We start from the raw sequence: 27910 nt of genomic DNA, 5'->3' as shown, positions 1-27910 counted from the left end.
AGATAGAATTGATTTAATCAAAATTAGCTGTAGAGGAATGATGGTGATTAGTTGACAGGTTTCAGAGTAGTAGCCTTGTTAGTCTGTATCCGCAAAGTTTCCTCTGATATCTCAAAGTGCCCACCTAAGAGTTACATGAACATGTCTGTGTTATTTATAATCATAAAAATTTACATACAATGCTATATACAACTAGATACAAAGCTGCAAATGTAGCTTAATTACAAGCTGATTTCTTCAAATATAGTCTATGCATAAGGTTTTGATTAATTTTAACTGTATGGAGAGCTTGAATTTCTGTATTTTTCCCATTGTTAACGTCATTCAGGACAAAGAAAATACCAAGACAGATACTAAATTTCTTAAAGGACACAAGTTTGAATTAATGTTAACCAATTTTCAGAAAATACTCTTTAAATCCAGTATGCAAATGTTGATGTGAGGCAGAGATGCTGTATTTATCAAAGAGATTGAGTCAGTGCTTTAAGTGCAAAACAGAACTCAACCTTAGCTATAAAGTTGTGATCAGTGCTTCCATAATACATTATGGGCTTTATCCTTTTCTCCTCACTTACTTTGCATTTACTAATTATTTCAAGTGATATTTTTGCAGAAATTAGTAGGCTTTGGCCATATACATAAAAGCCACTTGGAGTAAATTTGGGAAAACAAGGATGGACTGTACTTTGTATATTAAGTAGTAAAGGATATGGTAGTTAAATGCATATTTGATATTTTAGTGTTTTAATAAGTAGTCAACCTTTTGGTATACCAGGCAATAGCAGAAGCGGCTGCTGAGTTAAGAGATTTTGGTGGCGAAGATAGGATTTGTGGGCTCTCGGAGAGTTCTTCAGAAGCATCGAAGTTGAGCTCAAAGAGTGCTAAAGAAAGGAGAAATAGAAGGAAGAAAAGAAGACAGAGAGAGCTTTCTGGAGGAGAGGACAAGTTGGATGATGAAAAGCTTCCCAAATCTGATTCAGAAGGCAATATCAGAAGAAAAGGTTTCCGTTTCTCTTTGGAAGGGAATAGACTGACATATGAAAAACATTTCACTTCCCCCCACCAGGTACTGTTATAACTAATGCAATTGTAATTTTTTAGCACAGTGATCTGTTTGACATGGAGGTTGTAGTAATATATAAGGCACAGCATTGTGACTAAACTGCATGATTGTAAAAGAGGGGGATAATTAAGGGAAAGTTTTTGTGTTACTTAAATAAACCCTGAAAACATTCCCCAAAATAATATTAATAAAACAGCTGTTCAATATCTTGATGTTATGATAATATAAACACATGCACTACTTTACACTGAAATCTACATTTACTCACAGCTAAAATCTCCTAACCTGTGCTTTCATATACCTTAAAAGGTAGTCCAGGAATTGTTCATTTTGCTGGCCTAGTGTCCTTGTGGTCTAGGATGCTGTAGTAGTATTTAATGCTAGTAGTCAATAACCATTGTCAATTCTTCTTTTGTTTTTATTTTAATGAGTCCATATTCATTACACACACATTTATAATATTCTAAAGGTTCACGAAATGATGGAAATGTATGCATTTTTCATATTGAAGTAATTCTCTGCATTATACCTAGAAAAGTGATTTGTTTTCTCTTTTTTTCAACATTCAATTACCACTTTACTGTAATGCTGAATGCATCATTTCATTTCCACAGAATCAACAGCTATTTCAGCTAACAATCTTTTATGTACTTGAAAACAATTATCATGTCCCCCACTCAGTTTTCTTTTCTCCAGATTAAACAAACCTATTTTTTTAATCTTTCCTCGTAAGTCATGTTTTCTATCATTTTTCTTGCTCTTCTCTGGACTTTCTCCAATTTGTCTACATCTTTCCTGAAATGTGGCACCCGGAACTGGACACACTATTCCAGCTGAGGCCTTATCAGCGTGGAGTAAAGTGGAAGAATCACTTTGTGTATCTTATTTACAACACTCCTTGTAATATATCCCAGAACGATGTTCAGTTTTTTGCAAGTGTTACACTGTTGAGTCATATTTAGCTTGTGATCCACTATAACCCCCAGATCCCTTTCCGCAGTACTCCTTCCTAGGCAGTCATTTCCCATTTTGTATGTGTGCAATTGATTGTTTCTTCCTAAGTGGAGTACTTTGCATTTATCCTTTTTGAATTTCATCCTGTTTACTTCAGACCATTTATCCAGTTTGTCCAGATCATTTTGAACTTTAATCCTATCCTCCAAAGCACTTGCAATCCCTCCGAGCTTGATATCATCCGCAAACTTTGTAAGTGTACTCTCTATGCCATTATCTAAATCATTCATGAAAATATTGAACAGAACCAGACTCAGGACCAATCCCTGCGAGACCATATTTGATATGCCCTTCCAGCTTGACTATGAACCACCGATGATTACTCTCTGGGAATGATTTTCCAAGCAGTTATGCATTCACATTATAGTAGCTCCATTTAGGCTGTATTTCCCCAGTTTGTTTATGAGAAGGTCTTGCAAGACAGTATCAAAAACCTTACTAAAGTCAAGATATACCAAATCTACCACTTCCCCCACCATCCACAAGGCTTGTTACTCTGTCAGAGAAAGCTATTAGGTTGGTTTGACACCATTTGTTCTTGGCAAATCCATGTTGACTGTTACTTATCACCTTATTATCTTTTCAGTGTTGGCAAATTGATTGCTTATTTGTTTCATTATCAAAAAAAGTCATTTAGCATTTCTGCCATTTCCACGTTTTCTGTTACTGTCTTTCCCCTCTCATTAAGTAATGGGCCTACCCTATCTTTGGTCTTCCTTTTGCTTCTAATGTATTTGTAGAATGTTTTCCTATTACCCTTCATGTCTCTAGCCAGTTTAATCTCATTTTGTGTTTTGGTCTTTCTAATTTTGTCCCTACATGATTGTGTTGTTTATAGTCATCATTTGTAATGACCTAGTTTCCACTCTTTGTAGGACTCCTTTTTTGAGTTTCAGATCCTTGAAAATCTCCTGGTTAAGCCAGGATGGTGTCTTGCCATACTTCCTATATTTCCTACACAATCGGATAGTTTGCTCTTGTGTCTTTAATAATGTCACTTTGAAAAACTGCCAATTCTCTCAAACTGTTTTTCCTCTTAGACTTGCTTTCTTTGGGAACTTACTTACCAACTCCCTGAATTTGCTAAAGTCTGCCTTCTTGAAATCCATTATCTTTATTTTGCAGTTTTCCCTCCTACCATTCCTTAGAATCATGAACTCTACCATTTCATGATGACTTTCACCCAAGCTGCCTTCCACTTTCAAATTCTCAACTAGTTCCTCTCTATTTGTCAAAATCAAATCTAGAACAGCCTGTCCCCTAGTAGCTTTCTCCACCTTCTGAAATAAAAAATTGTCGCCAACTTGCTGGATAATCTGTGTCTTGCTGTATTATTTTCCAACAGATGTTTGGGTAGTTGAAGTTCCCCATCACCACCTAGTTCTGTGCTTTGGATGATTTTGTTAGTTGTTTAAAAAAGCCTCATTCACTTCTTTTCCTGGTTAGATGATCTACAGTGGACCCCTACCATGACATCACCCTTGTTTTTTACCCCCTTTATCCTTACCCAGAGACTTTCAACATTTCTGTCTCCACCTCAGTTCAAGTGTATACATCTTGAAATACAAAACAACACTTCTTCTTTTTTCCCTGCCTGATTCCAATGATCCAATCATGTGTATTATGCCACCAAGTCTCTGTGATGTCATAGTTGTGTTTATTCATCAGTATTTCTAGTTCTTCCTGTTTATTCCCCATACTTCTTGCATTATATACAGATATCTAAGATACTGATTTGATTTCCCCTCTGTGTTCCCTCTTGTCTCTCCCTTGTCTCTGCTATAACGGTCCATACTCCCCCCAGATTCTGACCCTCCTAGGGCTCCATGTCTTAGACTTACCTGTTAGCTTTTGTCTTCATCCCCTGATGAACCTAGTTTAAAACCCTCCCTCACTACGTTAGCCAGTCTGTATCTAGAGATACTCTTCCCCTTCCTCAATAGGTGGACCCCATCTCCACTCAGCAGTTCTTCCCAGAACATCATCACCCCGTGGTCAAGGAAGTGGAAGCCCTCTTGGTGACACCATCTGCCCAGCCATGCATTCACCTCCTGGATGCATAATACAAATAGGTCTCTAGAATTTCCAGAAAGTTTACGAGATACTCAGAATAGTGTGAAAGGTAACATAGCCTAATGCAGATTTTTTCAAATAATTACTTTTTGGTTTAAATTTAGCAACTCAGATGAACAGTGATCTCTGGTGGTTATGTCTGTACTCTTTCTCTGTTTTATTTCAATCCCAGAAATGTGTTTGTTTTTTTAAATCTGGTTTGAAAAGACTTTTTAGGGCATGTTAACTGGTTTTACCTTGAAATGTGTCTTTATATATTTAAAATTTTCAAATAATAAGTTTAATTATGTTTTCCTACAGTCTTTGCTGAGCATTCGTGACTCCCTGTTTTCCCCAAGGCGCAACAGCAGAACGAGTCTTTTCAGCTTTAGAGGTCGAGTAAAGGATGTAGGATCAGAAAATGACTTTGCTGATGATGAACATAGCACTTTTGAAGATGATAGCAGAAGAGGTTCTCTTTTTGTGCCACTCAGACATGAACGGCACAATAGTAACATTAGTCAGGGCAGTGCGTCATCAAGGAGGCTTCCAGTGAACGGGAAGATGCATAGTACTGTGGACTGCAATGGAGTGGTTTCCTTGGTTGGTGGACAAACATCACTCTTGTCGCCTACTGGACAGCTTCTGCCAGAGGTGATAATAGATAAACCAACTACTGATGACAATGTAAGGAAGTTTTAAATAGTTCAGGCATGATGGCCTTTTGTTACTGCATCAGCCTGTGTTTCTACAGAATGAAATCCCTGGTTGGCCAAATTGTTACTGCATCCCACAATAACTTTTAGTATAATAAAATAGGTCTAAAATGATTTTCTATATTAATCCGGAACTTACTACATGTACTTGCAAACACACTCTGAACTAATAGGCTGAAATACCAAATTTACTGAACATTTAGTGTCTACGTATGCAGTAAGGATGTGTACAGAACTGAATACCGAATAGCATGCATAATAGGCTATTTGTAGTTCTGTTTCAGGACCCAAAATTCAGACATTTGGCTTCCTAAACATTTAATGTATCCCCTCCTTCCCTTTTTCTCATTACATCCAATTATTTCCTTCACTCTCAAACTCCCTCTGTCTCTGTTTCCTGACAAGCTTCTTACTAGACCGTGATTTTCCTCTCTCTTCCCATGTCGGTGTACAAATGTGTGTGCACATGGTCTCAGAAATGCTCTGATTAAATTTTTCGCGCTAAGGTTACGCTACCTAGAAGCATTCCAGATTTTAATGGGGAGGGAAGGATGAACAAAGGGATCTAGTGTGTAATGTGTTCTGGAGACCCTCATCCTGGGATTTCTCTAGTCAAAGGAAATCTTTACAGGTAGCAACAGCACCAAAGTTCAGCAGAATCCCATAGCACCAGGACCCTCTGACAGGATCCTGAAACCAGGGAGGAGAGCTTTTAGGCCATCAGAGCCCATAGGAGGGAGGAGTGTGGACTGTGCCTGTGTGAGGTGGAGGGACAGGATCATAATTAGTTAGAAGACCCTAACCATGAAATCCAACCTGCAACGGCCCATCCCAAATGCCAGAATCTGTGCATATCTTTTGAAAGCACATATGTGGCATGCTATAGCAGGTAAAATTGGGATAATCTGTCCACCTTGTCAGCTATCATTTCAAACAATACAGAACAATAAACTGCTCCTTGTATCCACAGACATAGGCACTGACTTCCCTGCTTTTCCCTGGGTACTCGACCCCTCCTCTGCACCTGGCCCCGCCCTCATTCCACCCCTTCCATGAGACCCTGCCCCGCCTCTTCTCACCCCCTGCCCTGTCCCCATTCCAACCCCTTCCCCAAAGTCCCCGTCCCAACTCCGCCTCCTCCCTGCCCCTATTCCAACTCCTTTCCAAATCTCTGCCCTGCCTCTTCCCCGCCTTCTCCCCTGAGCGTGCCACATTCCTGCTCCTCCCCCCTCCCTCCTGGAGCTTGTTAATGCTGACAAACAGCTGTTTGGCAGCGGCTGGGAGGTAGGCGGAGGAGCTGGGATGTGGTGTGCTTGGGGGGAGGAGGAGGAGGTGGGGCTGAGGGTGAGGGGAGCGTGGCTGCCCAGTGGGTGCTGAGCACCCACTAATTTTTCCCCATGGTTGCTCCAGCCCCAGAGCACCCACGGAATCGGTGCCAATATCCAGACTTTTTGTGAATGTGACATGACCTTGGAATGAAATATTTTTTTCTGGAACTCTTACTCATTCAGCAAATCAGACCATTAGACAATTATATCAATTTTAATGTGAGCCTTATCATGCACTCCATGTGTTATCATTTCATTTTCTTAAAAACATTTATTTATTTTAGTGTAGAAATTTTCAAACACGCTTGCACACACACACAATGTCTCTTTATATGTATATGCAGGGTGTGACTGCAAGTACAGGTATATCTTCAGTGTGTTAATTTCAAGATTCATCCTCTTTACCCTTCCTTACTTAAAAATAAATTGGCATGCTTGGGCTCAGTTCAGTCAGACTTTTATTGGTAATTGAATTTGAGTTGATAAAAAGTAGATACCCTTTACAGTGAATATCTCATAAGAAGAGTCAGTCATGAGTAAGGCTACATTTTAGTCATGGGTATTATGACAAAGTTCCTCCTCTGCCTTGGTGGGTCCTGCGCTTTTTGCTGGAATTGCTCACCTCAGAGGTTCACGGCAGCCCTCAATTTGGCTGCTTCTGATAGAGGCTCAAACCTGCCGTTCACTCAGCTAACCTTATCACTGGCCAGCATGGGGGAAATGGAGAACAATCCCCACAGTCTCTGTGTCCCACCTATTGGGTCAGGGAGAGGCCAGATCCATTTCCAAATTAGACCTTCCCTTCTGGTGTTTCTCACAGACCAGGTCAACTCCTCCTGTGTCCGGTCAGGAGTTGCGGGGGACCCAGACCCACCCTCTACACTGGGTTCCAGCCCATGGCCCTGTGGATAGCAGCTGTCTACAATGTCCCCTGTATCAGTTGTGTGACAGCTACAACTCCCTGGGCTACTTCCCCATGGCCTTCCTCCAGCACCTTCTTTATCCTTAATGCAGGATCTTCCTCCTGAAGCCTGATCACACTTGTACTCTTCAGTCCTCCAGCAGCACACCTTCTCACTCCCTCCTCCTTGTGTGCCCACCCCCCACTAACTGATGGGAGGTCCTTTTTAAACCAGGTATCCTGATTAGCCTGCCTGCCATAACTGATTCTAGTAAGTTCTTAATTGGCCACTAGGTGTCTTAATTAGCTTGCCTGGCTTAATTGATTCTAGCAGGTTCCTGATTGCTCTAGGGCAGCCCCTGCTCTGGTCACTCAGGGAACAGAAAACTATTCATCCGGTGGCCAGTATGTTTGCCTTCTACCAGACTCCTGTACCCCACTGGTCTGGGTCTGTCACAGTATTTTTAATAAAAATCATGGACAGATCATGGGCAATAAACAAAAATCCACGGCCCGTGACCTGTCAATGGCTTGCACTGTATACCCCTGACTAAATCTTAGCTGGAGGGGAGGGGCGTTACTTGGGGTAGAGGGACCAGCAGCACCAGCTGCCAGGGGCCACCAAGCAGCAGCTGCTCTGGCTGCCCCTGGGCACTGGCCGGTGCGACTGGCCCCAGGGCCACACCAGCCGTACCATTGTGGCTGACTGTAGAGTCACTCCAGTGGACTGTATGGCTGTCCCCGGGGCCAGCTGCTTGGGCAACCCTGGGGTCAGCTGCACCAGTCGCTGTAGAAGTTGCGGAAAGTCACGGAACCTATGGCTGTAACAGACACGAAGCCCTAGTCATGAGTGGAATAATAAACTGACAGAAAAACTTTACCAATTTCAGTTGAGAGGAAAATAATTATTACATAAACTTAACTTACATGAGATTTTAGTTTCCATGTGTATCTTGCATTTTGATCCAGTCGGGAAATAGAGGGTAAAATGAGACAGTTTAATCTAGTGCACTAAGCCTGGAACTGGGAGCCAGAAACCTCCAGACTTCTGATTCCAGCTCTGCCATTGACTTGCTGTGTTACCTTGGCCATGTTGCTTAATTTCTTTCTTTTACAATTTTCCCATCTGCAAGATGGGGTTAATAATACTGATTTCAGAATTAATAAGTTAATGTTTGTGTAGCACTTTAAAAATGTGAAGTACTGTATAAGTTATCAGTAATAGTAGTGTCCAGAAATACACTTTGGAAATAACTAAACAATACTTTTTGAATATGGTAGGTTAATATTACAAATAAAAGTCTGACATAATACATTGCATAAATATGAAGGTGCATGTAGCATGAGTTCCTTGGAGCTCAGATTCATTATAGAAATGTTTGGTGTCTGCTTACAATATTTCTGAATTTAATTTAATTTAATCTATATCTAATTTACAGAGCACCACTTCAGAAATAGAAATAAAGAAGAGGAGGTCAAGTTCTTATAAAATATCAATGGATTTACTGGAAGATCCAACTATAAGGCACAGAGCAATGAGTATAGCCAGCATACTCACAAACACAATGGAAGGTGTGTTTAAAAAAACAGGAACAAAACCACAGATGGATGAATTTACTTTCAATTGAGTCTGAAATTAAGCAAAGGTGTTAAGTTTATGGTTGTATTGGGGAGACTAAAAAGAGGGGCAGAGAAGAAATATCCTATTAAAAACAAATAAACATAGGGAAAATTGGATACAGTGAAAATGATAGGAATAGAGGGGAAGAAAAAATTATTCGAAATAGTTTAAAGCGTATCTTCTTTATATTGGTCATCCACTTTTGTTAGCCTAGTTATTGGCATGGGATGGTGTTTGCTCCTAATAATTAGCATAAGATTCCTGGTAACTGGAAAATGCTTGTTTCTATGAATTAAATATATTCTTGAAAGTAAAAAACATGGATTAAACTAATAGGAAGAAAATGTTAATGAAATGAAACTAGCTTTGCAAATCCCCAAAATAGTTTGAAAGGTTTACAAAACCTCAGTGAAGTTAATCCAGCCCTATTTTCTTGTTTGTTTTGTTTTGTTTTGTTTCATGCAAGTAGGTAATTTAGATTTCTGAATGGATTGAAGTATTGGAGGCTGGTCTTGAAACATTTTGATCTAAGAATGGAAGAAACTTTAAAATTAAATAAGTAAAATAACAAAAAGAGAAAAGTGAAACGCAAAAGAAAACAGAAGTTTCTTCAATTAAGATAAATTTAAGCCTATTTCCTGCAGGCCTCTTTTCTGGTGGTGTGGTTTTTTTTTTCCTATGCCTACACTGCCTACACCTGCAACATTAATACCATACTCAAAACCTAACAAGGCTTCTCCAACCTACCTCTTGAACCCATCACTATATTCTTGTTTCAAGCATTGCAGCATCCCCCACATGTAGTATTGCTACTTGTACCTTTGTTTTCCTGATTCAAATATTTTCATTGACTGATTAGAATGACTCAATTCCTCATTCACACATCTCATGCCAAGCCCTAAAAGATAAGCCTCAAAGTGTACAAGGCTTAAAAATTTGAATTTAGTTTACAAATTTCAACCCATAGTTTTCATTGGCCTTTTCCCCACTTTTAAACCTTAAATTGAGATATAAAAATATAAAGTAGAATCAGTAGATATTTGTCTTCACTTTGTTTTTACACATTTCTCTTCCTCTAGAACTTGAAGAATCCAGGCAAAAATGCCCACCGTGCTGGTATAAATTTGCCAACACTTTCTTGATCTGGGACTGTTGCGCTCCTTGGTTAAAAGTAAAACATATTGTTAGTTTGATTGTGATGGATCCATTTGTTGATCTTGCTATTACCATCTGCATTGTTTTAAACACACTGTTTATGGCCATGGAATATTATCCAATGACTAAACACTTCCACAATGTGCTTTCAGTAGGAAACCTGGTAAGTCTGTCAAAATGTATTGTGATATGTGAATACAACTTCTAATTAAAGTAGAATTCATTTCTGATTTATTTCATTTTACAAAACAGATTTAAAATTATGATTATACTGTGAAAAGTGGCTCTAAAAATCATTTTGAGGTGTACTATATGACTTCTATGTGTTTGCATAGGTTACAAGTATTAGCTGTTTGGTAGAATTTACAAAAACTTTTCACTTTCAGTGGACCTTGTACTCCTAAGTCAATTAGGCATTTTTGAAAATCCCACGTGCCAGGGTGCATGTGTGTGTTTGTCCATCCATCTGCCAATCTGTAACAGTGAGATAGTTTGTCTGTACCCCTTTGAGGGCTAGAGGCTTGGCGCCAGCCAACTCTAGTTACTAAGCAGGCACACCTCAGAGGGATCAGGTGATTCCATTATAAAAGAGCAACAGAGAGCTCCAGAGAGAGAGAGAGAGAGAAAGACAGGACTACAGATCTGTTGTAGGCAGGGGGAGCACTGAAAGAGACTGAAAAGGCAGGCAAAATACTTCAAAACTCTCCAGGCAGGGAGGTTTGAGGGAGACCCTGAGCAAGCCTGAGGCCTTACAGAAGGGACTGTTGCTGAAACCAGAGACTTTTTGTTTTAGGACTTTTAAGTTTTGGCTGGGTTCTGAGGTAAGAACCTGTAAACTGTTGTTAAAGTACTTTTCCAGAAGGCTCCATTAAAGAGCAAAGCGCTGATGTAAAGCAGAGTGTTTGGCTTCTCTTTGTGGGCTACCGAAGGAAACTCAATGTTATCTCATTGACAAGGAAACCGAGGTGGGTGCTGCAGGCCACAAGGGGGCGCTCGGGAGGCAACCCCCTGGCTACACCACCCTATAAACTCAACCAGACATCTGAAAGTCAGTTTATGTTGTTTCTAGCTCTGACATGAATAAAGGTTCGGCAACTAGAAATTAGTTAGCAATTCCATGAATGATGCACATGGCAGAAGAGAACCTTAATTCATTCTCTTGTAGTACTAACAGGAGTGAAAAGAAGTAAAATTTCCTTTGCCTGTTAAAATAAGTAGATCTTACTGATTACCCACAAGAGGCAGATCTGTTAAACAAAAATGTGTCAATTTTACATAGTCCCTTTAAGAATATTTCCTGATATACCTTGAAGCATTTATTTGACTTTGACTTCTAGAAGAGGAAGAACCCATGGGTAATTCTGGTCTTATGTGCTATTCTGGTTGTTTTTGTTGGTTTTCTAGAACTACCCACCTATATTTGATTTTTAGAGGAAATACTCTGTTTTGTGTTCTAACTCTTCTCACTGTGAAGCAAATTGGGGCAGCAAACCACCATTTAGAGCACACGCAATGGATTATTTGGATTATTTGAATCTCGAATAGTTTTTTGTAAATTGTCACCATGTCTAGAGCTGCTGAGCATGAACTGAATGTCAAGCCCTTGAACCAAACCAGACAAAGTACACCTGTCTCGTCTGCATTTGAGGTAACAAATAAGTTTGTCAGAGGTAGTCAGATTGATCCTAAAATACAAGATAAGGATTACATTTGAGGAGAAGGAAAATATTGAGGGCTAACAGCTGTCACAGGTTTTCTGTGATTGTGTCTGTCCCAAATCCAGGAAAAATGAATCCCAGATATCAGTAATTCATTGAACAGACCCACTAAAAGTAACAGCTAAGTATGAATGATCTAATTGTGCGATGTGCAAAAATAGGTATTTCTTCATACTATCAGGGTTCCATGTTTACCCACGCACTTAGCTAAAACTCAGCCATTGCAGGTTTGCTATGTGAGTTGTATGCTGCTTCTTGCAAAAAAGAAAAAGAAAAAAAAATCCTATAGCCCATAAATACTCTAGCTTTCTTCTGCCCATTACCTTTTTAAAAGGTTTTTTTTCATCCCTTGGTGCTAAAACAATGAATAATTAATATCTTGCTTTGCACTTGTATGTACCATATATTCTGTGACTTCCTTTTGGCTGAGCCTCTTGCAATTACTTCCACTATATTTAAAAAGATGGGGCTTGATGTTCTGAAGTGCTGATCACCCACAACTTAGTTGAAGTGGAGTTGCAAATTCAGCACTTCTTAAAATTAGAACCCATAACTGTGAGCAGTTTGTTGCTTATTTCTATACTCCTCTGAAGACGTTAAGCTGACAGGATAGACTTCCTTCAGAATTTTAGTACTTTCACCTGTAGTTGGTCAGCTGTAGTTGGTTTCTTATGTTCCAGTAATGGATTTCATTGATTTTTTATTTTTAAGAATATCTTCTTCTCCGAGTGATTGTCCACACAGAATCCATTCTTTGTGGACATGCACCTCAGGTGCATGAGATCAGCTTATTTTTGACTAATAGGTGCAACCCCAATGGACACTATGTCTGAGTTGCCCTTATATCCCCCCATCTGTGGATATAAAGGGTGGAGTGGGCTCAGTACCTTCTGACTACCCATGGCTTTAAGACAATCCTGGGTAGTGTCTGTTTCACTCGTGCACTGAGCAATTCATCTTTTATTATTAGGATTTAGCATAGTTAGCAGTTGTTTCATTTAATGGCATGTAAACATATATATCTAGCTTACATTTTATTTAGCTTAGGACCCCCTTATCCCATCCCCATCCCCACCAGACAAGGGTACTAAAATCATAGCAGAAGCAAGGTCATCAGGATCAGGATAACCTGTCCATGTGTGATGCTGCAGTGGCTATCAAGAATGGACACTGTCGATGCCTGATGTGTTGTTCTTTCCATGTGTCATTCTTTCTGCAAGCACACCCAGAGAGCCAGGGAGGCAAGAAGTCTTGCTGTGGGAGAAATTGATGCAGTCCTCCTCAGACTCAGGCAGGAGGACATGTCCATATGGTGTCTGCTGGGTACATACACTGATTTAAACCACAGAGATCATCCAAGTGGGTCTCCAGTAGCATAGTAACTTGCTAGTCATACAGGATTCATTCAGTCATATTAGAGCTCATTCCACTATGGTAGAGGCAGCATGCCTTGTTGGGGAATGTTTCCATACCTGAAATATGTAGAGCACCTGTGTGGAAATGGTATACCCATTTACCACTCAGGATTACCTTGTACATGTTTTCAGATTGGGTGTCATATTGGATAAAATAGGATTTCTTATACCCACTTCCCAGAAAATAGACAACTGTTTGTTAGTTACTGAGAGTGGAATCCACATGGACAATCCCTCAAAGATGATTGAATGGTTACTTACTGATAGTAACTGGTTCTTCGAAATGTGTTGTCCACAAAGATTCTAACCTGCCCTCCTTCTCTGCTACTACAGAGTCCTACTCCTCTGGAATTCTGGATGATGAAGGAACTGGGGTGGGGTTGGGGGGAGGTAGGGTAGGAAGGCATAGGTGTGGCCCCAGCAAACACTGCTGCTCAGAAAGAATCCAGTCTTGTGCTCATAGGACACATGCAGGCCATGAGTGGAATCTGTGAAGACAACACATCTAAAGAACCACAATTCTTTCTAAGGGCTCTACAGATTATGGGTACTGCATACCTTGTGGTGCCTTGCAGTAGAACCCTCTTCTAGCAGTATCAGCTAGAGTGCTTTCGCACCCCCACCCGTCCCCTAAACATTGACATACGGAGGACAAGGCCATATATATATAGTGGGTGCAGCGCCCTTCCCACCTCAGTTTTTCCAACCATCTGGCAGGACAGATGTGAACCCCTCTTGTCTCTTTGAAGCCAGAGTGTTGTTTCTTCCAAGATAGTTGGAGATAGCTTATAGCAGCGGTTCTCAACCCATTGGGCCGCATGCGGCCCAGCTGTGTGCTAAAGACTGCCCAGAGTGGGGTCTGGGTTCCTGGCTGCCCAGCGCGGGGGTCTGGGCTCCTGGCCTAGCATGTCGGTGTCACCAACCGACCCTATGGCTGCCAGCCAGCCCTGCAGGGTCCAGGGTCAGAGCTCCCGGCCAGCTCTGCGGGGTCAGGGTCTAGTCTGCCACCCGGCCCCGTGTGGCCAGGTCCAGGGTCAGGGCTACCCCCCTGCCCCACTCACTGGGTCCAGAGTCCCTGCCGCCCGACCCCACCGCCCAGGGCTCCACTCCTGGCCCCACTTTGTGGAGGGATCTTTGGGCAGGAGGCACTGGGCATAGGGGTCTGTGGGGAAGGGATTCATGGAGGGGCTTGCTGTGGTTCTCAGTCTGTGGCCCAGGTAACACATTGTGGGCCATATGTGCGGCCCACAGTGATAAAGAGGTTGAGAACGACTGGCTTATAGTAAGTCAATAAATAGTGTCTTTACGATTTCAGGGAATGGTGAAAATGAAAAAGCTAAAAAGCCAAGGTTTAAGATGTGCGCTTCCTGCCTGGCTGTGTTCTTGATATCAAATGACTACATGCAGTGCCTAAAGTATCTGGGAGAAGGCTGCTCGCCTTCTGGATGTTCAGTCTGCCAGACTTTCATCCCCCAGAGACCATAAGGACAGGGAGACTCGTCAGCAACTCTTTCTGGTTAAGGAAGCCCTCAAGGTTGGGCCCTCTGGACCTATTCAGACTTCGGCTCCAAGGTCTAAAGAGTCAGCTTTGGCTCTGGTGCCCTCCATTGGTTCTGGTCAATGTAGGGTTCCAAGAAGCCACAGCACTTGTTGGGCCCAGACTCAGTTCCTGTGCTCCCTCAGTCAATCCTTCTGAGCCAATACAAGTCCAAACCGAGGGTAGCATGGTTGGATCCAACCATCCTGGTTTCAGAAGAAAAGTCAAGAACCAGTTCAGCCACCCTCTCCAATGCTCTGAGAGCAATCTGATCCTGACATAATCCCTGTGGCTGTAGGACCAGGGTCATTTCCGGATCCTAGAGGATGGATGTAAGTAGTGCCTCTGAACTAGGGCCATCAGCACCTTCAGTCTTAGATCGTGCGGCACCAAGGACAAAGGATAGAAGCAAAGCTGCCAATGTTAGCAATGTCATTTCCTGCTCATAAGAGCTGTCGGATCCATTTGATTTTAATAGGGCAACCATGATTCTGAAACAGAGATCTATTCCACCTTCAGCTTCAGTAACTAAGGAGATGAGCCCACCGGATCAGATGATGTCCAAATCTTTAGCTCCACTGTTGTTTCTTGACCTGGTCTCTGTTTTGTTTCCAGCTACTTCTTCGGTTCCAGAAAGTTCTGTCACTGTGGCAGTCCAAGTTTACCTTTCGGCTCCACTGCATGCCTCAGATTCAGACATAAAGCACACAGTACCTAAGAGGAGATGTTTCCTTGGTTCCAGGGTCAACATCTTTGTTTCCTGTTAGGAAGAAGAGACCAGTTGCTGATTCTTCCCCAGAACACTTCCTGAGCCCTTCTCTTAGGACGCCTACAGGGTCTCCCCAAAAAGCTGGATCCCTCCCTCCCTCCTGGTCTGTTACTATCCCCAGTATGTATTTTCTCACATCCTGACATGGAACCTTCCAGGAGGAGGAGAGAGGAAGAATGCAGAGACCTGTAGCGAAGTTTGGACCACCCTTTTGTGCACGCCCTGTTGGCATGTTCCCAACCTCCAGTTGTTGGACATACTGGAAATTCATGGCCTATGGCCTTATTAGGAGCCTCCTTAGGACCTCTTCATTTATCTTCCACTTGGGTGGAAAGGTGACATTTTATCTACAAAGAATCTGAAAACTTAAAGATCCTCTGATCCAACTCATCTGGATCAGTTGACGCTACAGATAGTGATTCCTGATACTCTGTCTAGGAGACTGACAAAGAGAGAGTTTAGAAACAGACCTTGAGCCCGACCTATCACTGGATGAACTTGTGGAGGGTGGCTCCTACTTCCTCTCCTTCCAAGAATGCTGTGCACTTTCACGATTTGGTGGATCATATGGTTTCCACTTTGTCTCCCAGTGGTACTGATGGAAAAGACTTCCCACCCGATATCTGATATCCTCAGTGCTATTGCCAAGAATAGGCTATCACTCACCATCCTGAATGGGTTGTTACAGCTGGCCAAATCTGTATGGTCCAATCCTGTCTCTTGTCAATTCATCTCTAAGAAGGAGGACAAACTATACCAGATATCTTCTGAAGAATTCTCTTATTTCTATACCTACCCAATACGCTGGTAGTGGCTGCTGCCAGCAATAGGGCAGGATCAGGAAAATCACACTTCACTCCAAATGACAGAAGGGAAAACGACTGATTCACTGAAGAGAAGGGTGTTCTCCTCATCCCTTTGTATCAATGTGGTCAATTATCAGGCAGTCATGGCACATTATCAATTCCAGCTATGGGAAAAATGTTGGCCAACATCATCTTATTGGAGGATCAGAATGTAGCCAAACTTTCCCTCAGGGCCTTCTTTGGTGCTTTGGACTCTGCTGCTAGAGCATTGGCATCAACCAATACTATCAGGAGGCTTCAGTCCTCCTCTCTAGCTATGGACAGTAGAAGTAAGCTGGAAGATCACCCTTTTGAAGGGGAGAGTCTCTTTAGTGAAAAAACTGATAATTTATTAGAAAAACTAAGACATGAGATCAACAGCTCAGTTTCTGGGGTTGATCCCAGCTACTCAAATGAGGCCCTCCACTTCCTCTTTCCAATAATAGAGGCAGCACTACTCCTGGCTTTTAGTGTCCTACTCTTTGTCTAGTCACCAGACAACAATATCAACAAACTGCAGACTCTCAGAGCCATTATAGAAAGAGGCCTTTCAAACAAGGATCCAAATCCAAACAGTCGGCTGCTTTGTCAGCACCCTCGTCCCAAAATGCCAAGTCTCCGTTTTGACAAGAGGATCAAGAGTCTAGAAGCAGCCCTTTTCTACCTCTTCCTTTGGAGACAGGCTAGCCCACTTCATACATAGATGGAGACAAATTACCTCAGACCAATGGATCTTAAAGAATGTAGAATTCCAAAGACTGCCTCCCGCTTCAGGGACCCCTCTCATAAAGCGAATTTTCTTGCAGAAGTGGGAAAGTTGTTTTGGATAGGAGCAGTTGAGGGGTTCCCACTTATAGAAGGGGTCAGGCTCCCAATATTTTCTGGTTCAAAAGAAGGATGGAGGGTTTTGACCAATATTAGACTGAAGGGAATTGAACAAGTACATCTGGAAGTTTCAGTTCCATATGTTGACCCTGGCCGCCATAATCCTTTTGCTGTCAATTCTGGATTGGCTCACAACTCTTAATCTAAAGGACACTTGATTCTGTATTGCAGTTTGCCAAAACCATCAAAAGTATCTTTGAATTGTGGTGGCTGGCTGCCATTTCCAGAAGGTGTTCCCATTTGGCCTTTCCACAGCACCCAGGGTACTTACTAAGTGCCTCTCCATTGTGGAGGCATATCTGAAGAATCAGGGTATTTTTGTTTACCCTTACTTGGACGATTGGCTACTGTAGGATGCTGTGCATGAGGACCTTTTGAGCCACATAATCACCATGACCAATCTTTTCTCAGACTTAGGTTCTTTCTTAACATCCCAAAGTTGATCCTCTGTCCTAAACAAGGGATTACTTATTGGACTTCGTAGATGGGAGATCTTTTCTGCCAGAGGACAGATTTCTCAAAATGAGGCAATGTCTATTAAAGTTGCCCCACACAGAGGATAAGGTTCTACCACATGACTCTGTTTGCCCATCTGAAAATGAGACCTATGCAGCACTGGTCTACAGTCCAGGTTGGGGCAGTCTTCAGTTATTGATCACCAGGCCTCAGAATATCAGTTTTCCAGATTGGTGATAAAGCAAGATGAACATGCTGAAGCGTGTGCAGTTCAATCCTCTGGGTCCATCCTGGACAGTGACTTCAGATGCATCAAGCAATGGTTGGGGGCATACTCCAATCACATAACAGTTTGAAGGCACTGGTCTTCTAAGGAAGGGGAACGTTGCACATCAACGCACCGGAACTAAGAGCTGTTCATCTGACTCCGATCATTCCTTCTGCATCTGCAAGGAAATATTGTACAGGTAGTAACATACCGTCTATTGGTGGTGTATTACATCAACAGGCAGGGGGCTGCTTGCTCCACTCCCTTGAGTGCAGAGGCAGTAAATCTGTGGAATTAGTGCATCCACCAAGACGTTTATCCTGTAGCAATGAATTTGTCAGAGGAGACTGATCAGATGCACAAGTGGACCTTGAAGGATTAGTTGGTACAGACCATATTTTCCAGGTAGGGTCGACAATTGTAGATCTGTTCACAAGGAGGTTCAACAGAAAATGTCTTTGTTTCTGTTTCAGAGCAGGTACGGACAGTCTCTCTCTGTTAGATGCTTTCCTGCTGCAGTGGGGGAGGGGTCTGATATGCCTAAATATCTATGCCTCCTTTTTTCTTGGTACAGTAGGTGATAAGAAAGATGTATCAGGAAACTCATTGCCCCAGCCTGGGCATGTCAGCAGCAGTTTATAGTTCTCCTTCAGCTATCTGACAGAGTCTTTATGCATCTCCCTCTGTCTCCAGATGTCCCAGGAGAGGGGCAGGATTTTTTATCCAGACCCACAGTTTCTTCACCTGTCATGAGTGATGGGACTTTTTTCTGTGCTTGAGCAGTCATGTTCTTCATCTGTGCAGGACTTAATAGTTAACTCTACAAAATGGTACAGTAGAAATTGCTATCATCTGAAGTGGTCCAGATTTCAGGTATGGATGCAGAGGAAGTCTCATTTTCTTTTATCAGCTTCTATTCCGTGTAATCCGGATTACTTAATGTATTTAAATCAAGGGTTGTCTAACTCTTCTTTAAAGGTTCTTTTGGCAGCCATCTCTGTGCATCATACTTTAGTTGATGGTAGATCACTATTTATGCTTCGGTTAAAACATTTATGAAAGGTTTCTCAAATATGTATCCTCCAGTTAGAGACTCTGTCCCTTCCTGTGACCTTAATTTGGTTTTGACCACTGTGGTAAAATCTCCATTCAAGCCATAAGCTGAGTATTTTGTTTCATCATTTATCTATGAAAAAGACCTTAATTATTGCAATGACATCAGCCAGCAGAATGTATCTGTGGCAGATCCACCTTTTACTACTTTTCTTAAGGACAAGATAGTCCTTAGACCTGATCCTCAGTTCTTACTGAAGGTAGTGTCTGATTTTCACATTATTCTGTCTATTAATTTACCATTTTTCCCCTGAGCCACATTCTAAGAGAATCAGTTTCTTCATACATTGGATGCTTGAAGGGCTCTCACCCTTCAAGAGTTTTTATAAAACATCCAGACTGTTTCATATGCTGAGAACAACATGGGGCATACTGTTTCTTCCCGCAGTTTCTCTCTGGATTAAGCAAATGTATTGCTGAGTTTTACACTCTAGCAAAAGTTCCTGTACCTGCTTCAATTCAATCACATTCTACTAGAGCTGTGGCTACTTCTTTCACTTGTCTGAGGCAGATGCCAGTAGGTGAGATCTGCAGATCAGCCATCTGGACTTGAGTATACACCTTCACCAAGTGCTGTGCTCTGGATTTGTCTTCTAGAGCAGATGCTAGATTTGGCAAGGCAGTGCTTCTGTCTTTATTCTGTTCCCACTTCCAGGTTAGTCTTAGCATGACTTATCAATATTCCCCATAAGTGGGAATATGCAGAGCCAGTTGAAGATGAAATGGATGTCGTTTACCTGTAACTGGAGTTCTTCAAGATGGCTCTGCATATTCACACTTCTTCTTCGAGTGATGTCCCCATGGGTGCTCCACTGTAGGTGCAGCAGCGCCTCTTTGTCTGAGATCTTCAATAGCAGTGCCTGTTGGACCGCACATGCACACCTTCCCTCCCCAGCGCTGTGCGCGGGTAGTATAAATAGTGCTGTGCAGTCCGCCCACCCTCAGTTCCTTCTCTACCACATGCGGTCTGGAGTGGAACAGTTAGCAGAGCTCACTTTGTTATTTAGATAGTCTCTTATCTGTTTTCCCTCTCATAGTTAGCTCCTTCATTTTCTTTTCTTCTTTCATCCTTAAAAAAAAATTAATTCATTTTTTTTTTGTTTTCCCCAATTCCCGTCAGGGTAGGGTGACCAGACAGCAAGTGTGAAAAATCGGGACAGGGTGGGGGGTAATAGTTGCCTATGTCAGAGAGAGCCTCAAATATCGGGACTGTCCCTATAAAATTGGGACATCTGGTCACCCACCCTACATCAAGGAAGCTGCTCCCTCACCCTTATGCCTGGCTCCTCCGGGTTTAAGTATGTGTGTCATGCGGGGCTGCCTTCTCTATAACGGATGGCCATGCACCGTGTATCCTTTGCCTGGGAGAGACACATCTCCCAGAAGTGCTCGCACTGTCTAGGCTTAAAGCCAAGAGCAAGGAAAGACTCAAACTGTTTCTCATGGAAATGTCCCTGCGACCAGCATCGGACCCCGGTTCTTGCTCCTCACTGGAGAGACCCTCACGTTCAGAAAGGTCACCCTGCAACGCTCACTCCCCTCGCCTGAGTAAGGGAAGATCATCCTCTGGCTGGGCTGACACTAAAGAGCGCTCCCTCCCCTCTGCTCCTGAGGCGCAAAGCACAGGAATGCCGCCCCCGGCTAGACCCGTGGGACTAACGGCTTCTGACAAAAGGCACAAGGCTACTCCTAGACTGACTACCTAGCCCCTGCGAGTTAGTCTAAGGACTGTGCCAGGGCAAAACAGCAGCTAGTGGCACCACCTCCTGTTGTGGGCGACCAAAACGAGTTCTTTTCCTCCTCAGCTGCTCCAGGTTCATTTCTGGCGCCAAGGTCGCCATCGGCACCGTCAAAAAAGCCTCGGCCCCGACGTTGCGCACGGCACCAAAGCTCTCAGCTTTGAGAAAGAATCCAGCAGGGTTGTAAACTCCTACCAAAGCTATGACTCCGAAAAGATCTCCGGTGCCATCTGCTGACTCTTTTCCATATCACACCTCGGCTGCAATTACCAAATTCCACTGCCCTGTTGAAGGATATTCAGTATTTGCACACACCCTTGTCAAACGTTTTCTTAATGGTATTTGAAACCTGTACCCTGACGTATGTCCCCCCAAACCCACTCAGCCTAGTCCTATGCTCTCTGACAAGACCTCCATTTGACCCAATGGCAACCTGCTTACTCCTTCATCTAGCAATGAAAATGGCCTTCCTTGTCACCGTTACATCGACATGACACATGGGAGAAATATCAGCCCTAATGGCATACCCACCATATATAATGTTTTATAGGGACACAGTGACCCTCTGTCCCCACCCAAAATTCCTGCCAAAGATTATAACATCTTTCCATCTAAACAAGCTTATATACCTTCCCTCCTTCTTTCCCAAACCACACAACAATTACCAAGAAGTAGCTCTCCACACATTAGATGTGAGAGGTACATTGTTGTTCTACTTGGATAGAACCAAACCATTCAGGAACTCACCACACTTGTTCATATCCATTGCCAAACGCTCTAAAGGCTCCACTATATCTAAACAATGCCTCTCTGAATGGATTTCACAGTGCATACCTCTGTCTTACGAACTTCACAGTAAGCAATCCCCTCTATCCGGGGACACTCCACATGAGTGCTCTCAACCTCCATTGCATTCCTCAATAATGTTCCCATAATAGATATATGCAGGGCTGCCACATGGGCATTTGCCCAACATTATGCCATCTTGCAGGATTTCTTGACGGACACCATTCTTGTACGTATGGTCCTATCCTTAGTGATACCAGTCACTCCGAAACCCCAACCTTCTAGCTAGGGGCACTGCTTTATAGTCACCTACATTGGAGCACCCATGTAGAAGAAGAGTGGGTTACTCACGTTGTGCAGTAACTGAGGTTCTTCGAGATGTGTCCCCCCATGGGTGCTCCACTACCCGCCCTCCTCCCCTCTGCTTTGGAGCATAATGTTTGGGCTCTATGGCAGAGAAGGAACCGAGGGCAGTTGGACTGCACAGTGCTATTTATACTACCCATGCACAGCATGGGGGAGGGAAAGTGCGCATGTGTGGTCCAACGGGCACTGCTATTGAAGATCTCAAACTCCAGAAGCAAAGGCACTGCCACACCTACCGTGGAGCACCCGTAGGGACACACATCTCAAAGAACCTCAATTACTGCACAAGGTGAGTAACCCTCTCTTCCCATCCTCCTTCCCCTCTCTGTCAGAATCCTTGTTATTTTGCTCCTGCCAGGGGTCAGCAACGTGTCCGTACATGGACACAAGTGTCCGTGGTAAAAAAATTTGAGGTCCGTGGCAACTTTTCAAAAAATTGAATGACATAACCCCCCATCCCCCCACACACAAAATGTCCGTCACCAAGTACGGTAATTTTGTCAAGTGTCCGTCACGCAACATGGTGGTGCCGACCTCTGCTTCTGGCTTTGCGGTGGAAGGAACTGACTTGGGGAGGGCACTCTGTCCCTTATGCAGCCTCGCCTTCACTTCATCGTGATGCTGAAGAGAGGAGTGGGGGTGCAAGAACACTTTAGCTGACACTGCTAAAATAGGTGCAGTACCCATTAGTAGGAATATGCAGAGCCATCTCAAAGAACTCCAGTTACAGGTAAGTACCCTTCATTTAATGACAGGTTTCAGAGTAGCAGCCGTGTTAGTCTGTATCCGCAAAAAGAACAGGAGTACTTGTGGCACCTTAGAGACTAACAAATTTATTAGAGCATAAGCTTTCGTGGACTAAAGCCCACTTCTTCGGATGCATACAGAGTGGAATAAATATTGAGGAGATATATATACACACATACAGAGAGCATAAACAGGTGAGAGTTGTCTTACCAACTCTGAGAGGCCAATTAAGTAAAAGAAAAAAACTTCTGAAGTGATAATCAAGCTAGCCCAGTACAGACAGTTTGATAAGAAGTGTGAGAATACTTACAAGGGGAGATAGATTCAATGTTTGTAATGGCTCAGCTGAGTTCTTATCAAACTGTCTGTACTGGGCTATCTTGATTATCACTTCAGAAGTTTTTTTCTCTTACTTAATTGGCCTCTCAGAGTTGGTAAGACAACTCCCACCTGTTTATGCTCTCTGTATGTGTGTATATATATCTCCTCAATATTTATTCCACTCTGTATGCATCCGAAGAAGTGGGCTGTAGTCCACGGAAGCTTATGCTCTAATAAATTTGTTAGTCTCTAAGGTGCCACAAGTACTCCTGTTCTTTTTACCCTTCATTTACTGTATGGTAAGTATCTGTTCGCTACAAATTACGTTAGATGTGCTTTGCAGAACATTACTACATCTGGCACTGTGCAAGGTAGTCCACAATCAGTAATTAAGAATTGTTGGGGTGAATTGGAGGGTAATCAAACAGATCTGTATCAAAATTTGGCCTCAAATAGCTATTCAACCAAATTTTGGTCAGAATTCTCATTGTCTGCTTTGACTGAATAATTTTTCAAACGTACCTACTTAGGCCAAATATTTGAATCCTGGCTCCCTCTTGCGTCCAGTTCCTATAGTGTTCCAGCCTGCATTGGAAAGAAGGAGAAAGGTGAAAGGTTGGCTCTACTGCCCATTTAACTTCAGCTGTTGCTTCTCTTCTCCTAGCCTCAGAATTGCCAATTCATGTCAGGCTCTCTCAATTTCTGCTCCTCTACTATCCAGTATCAGACCCTCTCTCAATCAGGAGTGAACTCAAAAACTCTGAAAAAGTGAAAGTTTAAGTTGTTCCTGTGGACTATAACGAAAGTTGTTATTATTTATTAAACATTTTATGTTGCAGTAGCACATCTCAAATCCTTACTTTTGCAATCAATATTTTAAAATTATACTTTAGTCACTATCAACAAATATTAGAAAAGAGGGAGATATCAATGTAATGCCTGACTTTTATTAATTCACTGGGGCCAGAATATAAGCAAAAGAATATATGTATTAAGGTCTTTAACCTTCCTAGTTTGTACTAGTCAACTTCAGTTATTAAAAACAAAAACAAAAATACTTTTTCTTTTCAAAATTGATTAATACTTTCCTGAACAGGTTTATATAGATTTTCTTTATAAAGAGTGAGGACACCCACTTTAACTAATTAGGGGTTTACTATAATTCCTGTATACCTTTGCAATGGAAACAATGAATATTCTATCCGTGCTCTGTTTTTTGTAACAGGCTAACTTCAGCCCTTGTGTAACTCCACTGACGTTAATGGAGTTACACCAGGGATTAATTTGATCCAGGATATTCTTGTATTTTCTGCGAGTTTTTTTTATTACTGACACCTTGCTGTAATAAAGATATCACTTATTGCTCAATCTTTGTTTCTAATTTTACTTGTTTTACAGCTATGTAATACTAACAAATTACATTTTCATTTAGGTTTTCACCGGGATCTTCACAGCAGAAATGGTTCTCAAGTTAATTGCCATGGATCCTTATTATTATTTCCAAGTAGGGTGGAATATTTTTGATGGGTTTATTGTTACCCTTAGTTTGGTGGAGCTTTTTCTTTCAAATGTGGATGGACTATCAGTTCTCCGATCATTCAGATTGGTAAATATATTAGTAAACAATATACAGTTACAGTTAATACATTAATTCTATCATTACAAATTTTTATGTTTACATAAGTTTATCAGCATTTTCACTGCACATGTAATTTCTCTGAAGTGCCAAAAGATGCACCTCTTTAGGTACAGGTCTACCAAAAGTTATTTATATTATTATTGCAAAGTAATATATGTAATTTTATGGTTCAGAAACAGTTAAACAGTAATTCAAATGGAGGCAATGGTAATTACAAATGTATTTGCATTATCATGACTGCATAATAACGTCATTACTGTGCAATTCACTATTATCACCATTATAGCTCACTGATAGAAAATTTATATATTTAATGCGTGTTGGGCAAAGATGTAAATAAGAAAAGTTATAGGGAGAAATTACTTACAATCCTTATTTATCTTTTATGTCATACTGTTATGTCAAAGGAATAAAACTCTTCTTTTCAAATATTGGATTTATGTCCAATGACTAAAATTACAAAAAGTTAATATTAAATATTTAAGAAACTGACTTTCATCAGTAGTGAAGTTCAGCTGCGTATTTTAAGGGAGAAATATTTCATTTTTAGAATAGCAATTGAGTAGCTGAGGCATTACTATCTTAGGCTCTTTTTTCTGTCTGACTTAATATGATTTTTTGTAGTTGAGAATAAAAATGGATTTAATCAAATATTTTTATTAAGTTTTTGCTGGATCAGGGATTAAATGTTACAAGGGTCTCTCATTTATGTTCTTTCCTCAAATCTACAAATATTGTCTGTTTTGTATATAGCTTTTAATTCCAGATTTATGCCCATGAAGATCTTTTCTACGTTGTTTGAAAAATATTCTTCTAATCAACATTTTTTTTTTATCTTAAGTGTTTTGGGGAAATTTACCTTAAAAGGTCTTCGTCTTGGTCTGTTAGTGTGATGCATTCTGTTTCTTCTCCACTCTTTTCCCTGTATGATGCTAATAGCCTGTCATGCTCAATATTCACTAGCTACAGGTTATATTATTGGGAATTCCATTTGCTATGTCAAGTTGGGCAGTGGAAGGATGCATGACTTCAGTTTCAGCCACAGACAGGGTGATGAAGGGTCAGTTGTAAATCTGTAGAATTTTGTGGACTTCCATAAAACCTGATTTGTGAGTGAGTTATGGAATTTGGAGGATCATCCCTAGGTGGTGCAGTAATTTAATGGTAAATTAATAGAAATCACAAAGATAAAACATTACAATTTTTTGCATTAAGGACTACTCGTAGTCTATGGTCTGAAGTACAGTTCTACAGCTCTGTTGTAATTAGTACTAATGATGCTTCTTTGTTGTTTTCCAGTTGCGAATTTTCAAGTTGGCAAAATCTTGGCCCACACTAAACAAACTGATAAAGATTATTGGTAACTCAGTGGGGGCTTTGGGAAATTTGACGTTGGTGCTGGCCATCATTGTCTTCATTTTTGCTGTGGTTGGTATGCAGCTGTTTGGTAAAAACTACAAGGAATGTGTCTGCAAGATCTCCAAAGACTGTATACTTCCACGCTGGCACATGAATGACTTCTTCCACTCTTTCTTGATTGTATTCCGAGTGTTGTGTGGAGAATGGATAGAGACTATGTGGGACTGTATGGAGGTTGCCGGCCAAGCCATGTGCCTTATCGTTTTCATGATGGTCATGGTGATTGGAAATCTAGTGGTATGTAACCAAAGATTTCAAGGGATGGAACACCCATTATGGTTATAGGATCCGTACTGTATATTTGTTGTTGATAGATATTCTGTTCTATATTCATTCTTATACTGCGCTTATCACCATAGTATCTGAGCTCCTTCCAGTAGTGCATTCAGTAATGTGACCAACATGTCATGTGTGTGTTCTCTCATCCTGTTTCCAATGGAGAAATGTGGGGGGGAGGGGTTGTTTGTTTTGGAATTTTTTTATATAGTGTAACATTAATTATATATGTTTTGTGTGTGCATGCGTGTTTGTATATATATGCATACACACATTGCTATGTGTTAGAGAAGGCAAGGTCAAAAAATGTGCCTTGTGCTTAAAGCGGAAGGTGGAGGGTTTGTGATGGTCCTTAGTTCCTGTTCCTAGAGTTATTTTGTGTTCTGTTTTTTCTTCATCATGACATCTACAATCTTGGGCCAGTCCTCGGGAAAGCTCTGTTCCCTGCATAAATGAGCTTTACCCTTCTTGTAGAAAGTTCCATCGTGCTAGAGGAGCGACTGGCTTTGATCTGTTCCATCAACATACATATTTTGGCCCCTCTTGTCATCACTCCCCTCTTCCCATCAAAACATCAGTCCTAGGAGAAATCTTGTTCAGGTTCTGCCAGTCATACACAGGTGCGAACGTATTTTTTAAAAATAAAAATACATGATTACAAAACCACAAAAGTTGCCTTTAAGCTCTTGCTGTCAGGTGTATCACCCAAAAGATTTTTTTCCCCTCAAACTATCTTGAGCTCAGTCCTAGCAGCCAGCCAGGAGCTCTGTCTTGCTTGCCCAGTCCCTGCCAGCACTGAGCTGTCCGTGGTCCTGCTGCTTTTTCAGGCAGCCAGAAACACACTCCTCTCTCCTTTAGCTTCACGCAGCAATGACTACTCTGGCCCTGCAGCTCCTTTCATATGAGCCTGCTGGGCCCTGATTGACTGCTCCCTCATTGGCAACCTCCCTCACTGGCTGCAGGGAGCAGCCTGGAGGACTTCTCCACTGCTCCTTTCTGGAACAGGGAGTGGTAGGACTACAAGGCCTCCAGCAGGGGGCCTCTGGGCCTAATACATTCTGTCACACCAAAATATAGAACTCAGTTTAAAATATATGCAGACAATTCTGAGTTATCATTGTGATGGCTAACATGAAAAAATCTCCAAAAAGTGAGACTCTTTTTTGACAATTAGGTATGCATAGACACATGTGCCTGCAAGTAATCATGCAATTGCAAATACCTTGTTTTTCTGGCAAAAAAATGGAATTCTGAATTATAAAAATTCTTCGAACAAAGAAATTGAAGTTTGTTTTTTTTCCCCTTTGTTCAGCTAGCACATTACTTTGTTAAACCCCAAAGAAGATAAAAAATTCTCTGTCATCAAAATCAAAGAAAAGATGCTTTTGGTTTTTAAAATGCATTTTTTAGCAGGAAAGAGGAGTGTGGCTTTACAAGCCTGATCCAAAGCCCGCTGAAGTCATTCCATTGATTTCAGTGGATTTTGGATGTACTTATGTCTTGGAGGTGTTAGGGTAGGAAAAACCTTCCTAGGTCTTTGGACGTGAATCTGTGGATTTGCCTAGTGTGCTTTTTTTTGTTTCCGTCCTCTTGGGCCAAAAATGCACAAAATTATTTAATCAAAACCAAACTGCTTTCCAACTTTAAATAAACCAGGAAAAGCCAAAGTATGCCAGTTAAAATTTGTATAGAATCATTCTCCTATAGTTCTATTGCAGATTTCATAATCTTATACATTTGTGCTTCATCAAAAGATCTGAA

General features: G+C 41.7%; 1 protein-coding gene across 2 annotated transcripts in view; it reads left to right on the top strand.

Annotated features, from left to right (window-relative positions):
- The window catches only part of LOC117884794 (sodium channel protein type 2 subunit alpha-like), a 140957-nt gene that overhangs the window by 38826 nt on the left and 74221 nt on the right, over nt 1-27910 (top strand). Inside the window, exons 11-16 of one of the 2 annotated variants that reach the window (XM_034785594.1) lie at nt 776-1066; nt 4451-4783; nt 8514-8646; nt 9775-10013; nt 24248-24421; nt 25754-26110. In XM_034785594.1, the coding sequence (XP_034641485.1) occupies nt 776-1066; nt 4451-4783; nt 8514-8646; nt 9775-10013; nt 24248-24421; nt 25754-26110 (1527 nt within the window). Of the gene's footprint in view, nt 1-775; nt 1067-4450; nt 4817-8513; nt 8647-9774; nt 10014-24247; nt 24422-25753; nt 26111-27910 lie in introns of both variants that reach the window. The other variant, XM_034785593.1, reaches the window with a different exon arrangement.

The sequence above is a fragment of the Trachemys scripta genome, chromosome 11 (assembly GCF_013100865.1).
Source record: "Trachemys scripta elegans isolate TJP31775 chromosome 11, CAS_Tse_1.0, whole genome shotgun sequence".
NCBI lineage: Eukaryota > Metazoa > Chordata > Testudines > Emydidae > Trachemys > Trachemys scripta.
This window is presented reverse-complemented; position numbering and strand designations above follow the sequence as displayed.